At 56.8% G+C, this 6,000-nt stretch overlaps 1 protein-coding gene across 1 annotated transcript in view; it reads left to right on the forward strand.

The window, feature by feature from the left end:
• The window catches only part of LOC139833694 (uncharacterized), a 28,598-nt gene extending 26,350 nt beyond the window's left edge, over positions 1–2,248 (forward strand). The window contains exon 7 of the mRNA XM_071824036.1: positions 1,568–2,248. Within this exon, the coding sequence (XP_071680137.1) occupies positions 1,568–2,248 (681 nt within the window). The remainder of the gene's footprint in view (positions 1–1,567) is intronic.
• The last annotated feature ends 3,752 nt before the right edge of the window (positions 2,249–6,000 follow it).

A 6,000-nucleotide genomic window follows, 5' to 3' on the forward strand; every position in this document is an offset into this window, starting at 1 on the left:
TGGTATAAATATATATGAGCAGTAGCAACGGCACCAGAAAAGTGTTTTGCTCAGGACTGACGTATGATGGATGGTGGTAATATTGCAGGCAGTAGAAACGCAGTAAAACAGTAAACAAGCAGCGATAGCAGTATTTAGGAACAAGGCCTAGGGATTATACTTTCACTAGTGGACACTCTCAACATTGATCACATAACAGAATAAATAGATAGATGCTAGACTCTACACTCTCTTGTTGGATGATGAACACCACTAACTGTGTAGGATTACACGAACCCTCAATGCCGGAGTTAACAAGCTCCACAATATTTGATGTTCATATTTAAATAATCTAAGAGTGCATGACAGATCAACATAACCAAACCAAGTACTAACATAGCATGCACACTGTCACCTTCACGCTACGAAAGGAGGCATAGATCACATCAATACCATCATAGCAATAGTTAACTTCATAATCTACAAGAGATCACAATCATAGCCTACGCCAAGTACTAACACGATGCACACACTGTCACCATTACACCGTGCAGGAGGAATAAACTACTTTAATAACATCACTAGTGTAGCACATAGATATAATGTGATACAAAACACATTGCAATCATAAAGGGATATAAATAAGCACTTCACTATGCCATTCATAACAGTGAATAAGTATTCTGTGAAATATAGCCTAAGAGACCCACACGGTGCACACACTGTCACCTTTACACACGTGGGACAAGGAGTCTCCGGAGATCACATAAGTAAAATTCACTTGACTAGCATAACGACATCTAGATTACAAGCATCAACATATGAATCTCAATCATGTAAGGCAGCTCATGAGATTATTGTATTGAAGTACATAGGGAGAGAGATTAACCACATAGCTACCGGTACATCCCTTAGCCTCGATGGAGAACTAATCCCTCCTCATGGGAGACAACAGCGTTGATGAAGATGGCGGTGGAGATGGCAGCGGTGTCGATGGAGAAGCCTTCCGCGGGCACTTCCCCGTCCCAGCGGCGTGCCGGAACATAGACTCCTGTCCCCCAGATCTTGGCTTCGCGATGGCGGCGGCTCTGGAATGTTTCTCATACCGTGGCTTTTCCGTGTCGAGGTTTTAGGTCGAGGGGGCTTAAATAGGCGAAGAGGCGGAGTCGGAGGGTCGAAGAGGCGGTGAGGGGGTAAGGCGGCGCGGGCCAGGCCCTGGCCACACCGGCCACCCTCCTGGGGCCCCTGTGGCCCAACTCTAGTCCTTCCCGGGTGTTCTGGAAGCTTCGTGGAAAAATAGGATGCTGGGCGTTGATTTCGTCCGATTCCGAGAATATTTCCTTACTAGGATTTCTGAAACCAAAAACAGCAACTGGCCCTTCGGCATCTCGTCAATAGGTTAGTTTCAGAAAACGCATAAATATGACATAAAGTATGCATAAAACATGTAGATATCATCAATAATGTGGCATGGAACATAAGAAATTATCGATACGTCGGAGACGTATCAAGCACCCACCCCGACCATGTGTGCCTGCTCTCGCGCTCATTATACGGGCTCAAGCAGGCCCCACGCGCCTGGTACCAGCGCATCGTAGCTTTTCTTCACCAACTCGGCTTCCGCTCCACCCGCTCTGATGCCTCGATGTTTGTGTACAACAACGGCGCCACCACCGCGTACCTGCTGCTCTACGTCGACGATGACATCATCTTAACGGCCAGCTCCATGGACCTACTGCGACAGCTCACCGAGCGTCTTCGCGCTGAGTTTGCCCGCAAGGACTTGGGGCTCCTGCACTACTTCCTCGGCATCGAGGTTGTATGTCGCACCGACGACTTCTTCCTTCATCAGCGCAAGTACGCCCATGAGCTACTGGACCGCGCCGGTATGCTTAATTGCAAACCCACAGCCACGCCTGTCGACACGAAGTCCAAGCTATCCGCCATAGATGGTTCCTTGGCCACGGACGCGTCATCTTATCGCTCCATCATCGGTGCCCTGCAGTACCTCACCTTGACTCGCCCCGAGCTGCAGTATGTTGTTCAGCAGATGTGCCTTCACATGCACGCTCCGCGGGATCCAAATTGGGCTGCGGTCAAGCGGATCCTCCGCTTCATTCGTTGTACCATGGACTTCGGTCTCTCCCTCCACGCCTCCACTACCACGAACATCGTCGCCTACTCGGACGTTGATTGGGCAGGCTGCCCCGACACGCGTCGCTCCACGTATGGCTACTGTGTCTACTTCGGACCTTCGCTCATCTCCTAGTCGTCTAAGCGCCAGCCCACGGTCTCTCGCTCCAGCGACGAAGCAGAGTACCGGGCTGTTGCTAATGCGGCTGCTGAGGTCTCCTGGCTGCGGCAACTCCTCGTTGAGCTCTCATGTCCTGTCGCCAAAGCCACTATGGTCTACTGCGACAACATCTCCGCCGTCTACCTCTTCACCAACCCAGTCCACCATTGTCGTTGATATGACCACGACAGATGCTACAGGGGGTAGCACTTCGTTGATGCGGGGGCAAGGGAATATTTCCATCTGCGGATCGAGGTGCAAGGGACGCAAGGTTTTACCCAGGTTCAGCCCCTCCGGAGAGTAAAAGGCCTACGTCCTGCTAGATCTTATTGCTCAGTGGAGAATTACAATGGGGGGCTCAGTCGGCACGGAGCCAAGAGCTTACAATGGGGAGATCGGATCTCAGATGAAGTCTCCTCTAGGGTTTAGCCCGGGGGTTTATATATCCACCCCCGGTCTAGGGTTACATGAGGATAACTACGAATCATATCAGTTGCTACTTGTCCGACATTCGCCACCCCTCCTGCAAGCAAACTTCTTATCCAGCCGCACCGATCTTCTCCCTAGGGCCTCGGCCCAGTCGCCTTAAGGTCCAGTCGCTCGGGCGACTAGCGATCCACCTGGGCCTCCGTCTTCGTGGCGAGTGGGACTGGCGACCCACCCCCTATTGGCATATCCCCATCAGTTGTCCCCGAGCGCGGTGGTGATGAGACGCGGGTCCGGAACGGGTCTCGAAGGGACACGGTGATGGGTTAAGGTGAATCGCCTTTTTGCTCCCGAATAGGAAGTTACCAGTCCGCTGCCACTCTCCAATCGCTAGAGCTTGATCAACCAGTCGGCGTATGACAGTCGGCGCTAGCCAATCGTCGTCTGACAGTCGGCGTGGGCTAGTCGTCGTAGGCCAGTCGGTGCAGACCCACCGCGGAGACACGTGGAGGAGCCAACGGCTAGATTTCACGTTGACCGAGGCGTGAACCGTTTGCGTGTTGTTTGACTGTTGGGCCTGACGTGACCGCTAACAGCTAGTTTAACGACCGTTCCGCCGGACCCGACGCAAATCTTAACCGTTGATTACGGGCGGCGATTCCGGGGGCGAATTAACGGACGGATCTCATCCTTAATCTGAGCGAGTGCGGCGATATAAAAGGCTGCGTCTGGGGGTTAAGGCTTATCACTCCGTGTCGTGGTATCGTCACGGCATATGCCATAGGGTGGCTAATCGAAGTGGTTCCTGAGGGATCTCACGGCGGTATCCGGATGCGGGTATGGGCACGAGCGACACGGCGACGTACCCAGGTTCGAGGCCCTCCGATGGAGGTAAAACCTCTACTCCTGCTATGAGTGTATATGATGATCACACGATACAATGGTGCTCCTAGAGCTGTGTCCGGCTGCTCCTGAGAGGCTAAGGGAGACGATGGTCTCTCTCACAGGGCAGCTCTGTAGGTGGGTGAAAGTAATAAATGATCGATCCCCTGCACGAGAGGGGGTAGTGCGGCTTATATAGGCACCGGCACTTTACATATAAGACCCTATAGTTTACTGGCCGGCTTGGCCGGCTCCGGCTTCCGCTCCTTCCCGAGGCGGTGACGTCAGGAGTGGTTGAGGCATCGTGGCCTGTCCCATCCGACTGCCACGGTCAGCGGTATGGAGAGGAGGTGTCCCTGTCTCCGTCAGCCACTGTAGCCAGTACGGATCGTCGTAAGCCCTGACGGCCTGTCCGGCGCGTGGCACTATTGCTCCACAGTGCCCCGCGCTTTACGGAAGATGGAGTCAGCGTGGACTTTGGGAACCCGGATCACCAACCCGGTTCCTTCCAGTGCAAGACTCGCCAGCCTCGAGTCGGTCTGAGGTACAAACCCCAGTCGGATATGGCTTGTAGAAGCCGGCCCAGCTACAGCATTGGTGGCCGCAGCCAGGCCGACTAGGACCTAGAGCCAACCGGCTTCCGGACCAGCCGGCCACGGCGCCAGCCGGCTGCTCCTCAGCCGCCCTTTGCCGCGAGCCGGCCGGTGGCCAGCCGGCTGCTCCACGTCCATTGCCCTATCCGGGGTCTTCCCCCCGACATTAGCCCCCGAAGCTGGCAAGGTCCTGCGTTTAGAAGGACCTAGGCAGGTTCTCCTGGCTTCTTGAATATATTTGACGGCACTTGGAGGGGCCGACTGAGGATTTCCTTTCAGCCGGCTGCGCCCTCATCCGGCTCGTTCCTGCCGGCTGCTCCCAGCCGGCTGCTTTTTACACTTGTATAGTTTTTGCTTTCTCGCAAGATCTGATGGCGTCTCCGCCTTGCTGACGAATTTTGGTTCGGATGGAACTTATCGTCCGGCTCCGGCTTGCGGCGCGCCGGAGTCGCCGCCGCCTCGGGCCCTGCGCCCGACTTGACTGGTCTGACGCCTGGCCTGGCGGTCGGTTCGTCTGGTCACATCAATGTCCCTCCGGATCCGGTGCGGTAGTGGGCGACGTGGTGTGGCCGTTTCTGGTAACGGTAGCGGTCGTGGGAGGAGTTACGGCGCAGTAAATCCGGAGACGTGGCCCACGTCGGCCACTTGGAGGCCAACCGCCCGCCGCGGTCGGCTATAAATGCCGCGGGGGCGGTATCGAGGCGGCACTTGCCCCTTTCTTCCTCCTTGCGCTCCTGCCTCGCTCCTTCTCTTCACTCGAGCTCTTCGCTGCTCTTCGCTGCTCCGACGCCGTTCCTCTTCCGTTCTTCTAGCGAACCTCAGCGAGCGGTTGCCCCGACGATCTTCCGCCGAGCTGCCGCCGCAAACCCGCCAATCCGGCGCCACGGGGCCACGCGCATCGACGGCGCGCCCCTCTCCACCGCGATCTCCTCCGGCGAGGAGCGGCTCTTCTTCGCCCTTCCGCCTCTCCTGGACCTCCTCTTCTTCTTCGTCCTCGATGGCCCAGCCGAGCGGCTCCTGGAAGGGTTCCTATATGCAGGAGGACGACATTGCCCGGCTCGTGCGCCTCCGCCGCATCCCGGCGGGGGTGATTACCAGGGCGCCGGGCGCGGAGAAGGAGCCTCGGCCAGAGCCCGGCGAACGCGTGGTCTTCGGCGCGCATCTTGACCGCGGATTGGGTCTGCCGGCTTCCAACTTCTTCCGCCGGTTCCTCGACCACTTCGGCCTGCAGCCGCACCACCTGCCGGCCAACGCCATGATCCTCCTCAGCTGCTACGTGGCCTTCATGGAAGGCTACGCCGGCTTGTGGCCGGACGTGGAGTTTTGGAGCCGGCTCTTCTTCATCAAGGCGCAGACGACCGAAGGCTGCCTGAGGACCTGCGGCGCCGCCTCCATCTATCCTCGCACGGGTACGTCCTTCCCGCGGATTCCGACTGTCGATTCTGTAAAGAATTGGCAGATGTCTTTCTTTTATGTGCGGAACGAGAGCCCGGCCTTCGACCGGCTCAACCTGCCGGAATACAACCCGGCCCCGCCAGTCGGCCGGATCAACTGGGGCTACAACCCCAAGTCCTCGGACCCGGACGCGGAGGTGAACCTCCTGTGGGACTTCCTGGGCGAGTGCGTCGCGGAGGGCCGGCTGAGTGCCGAGGACCTCCTCTGCACCTACATCTCGCACCGGGTCATACCGCTCCAGTGGCGCGTCCACAAGATCGGCCATATGTCCGGCCGGCTCGACCCGACACGGATGTCGAAGGTGGAGCTCTCCAAGTCCCAGGTGGCTCACCGGGTGAACAACATCACCAAGGCCAACATGCCGGACAACTG

The sequence above is a fragment of the Lolium perenne genome, chromosome 7, assembly GCF_019359855.2.
Source record: "Lolium perenne isolate Kyuss_39 chromosome 7, Kyuss_2.0, whole genome shotgun sequence".
Lineage (NCBI taxonomy): Eukaryota > Viridiplantae > Streptophyta > Magnoliopsida > Poales > Poaceae > Lolium > Lolium perenne.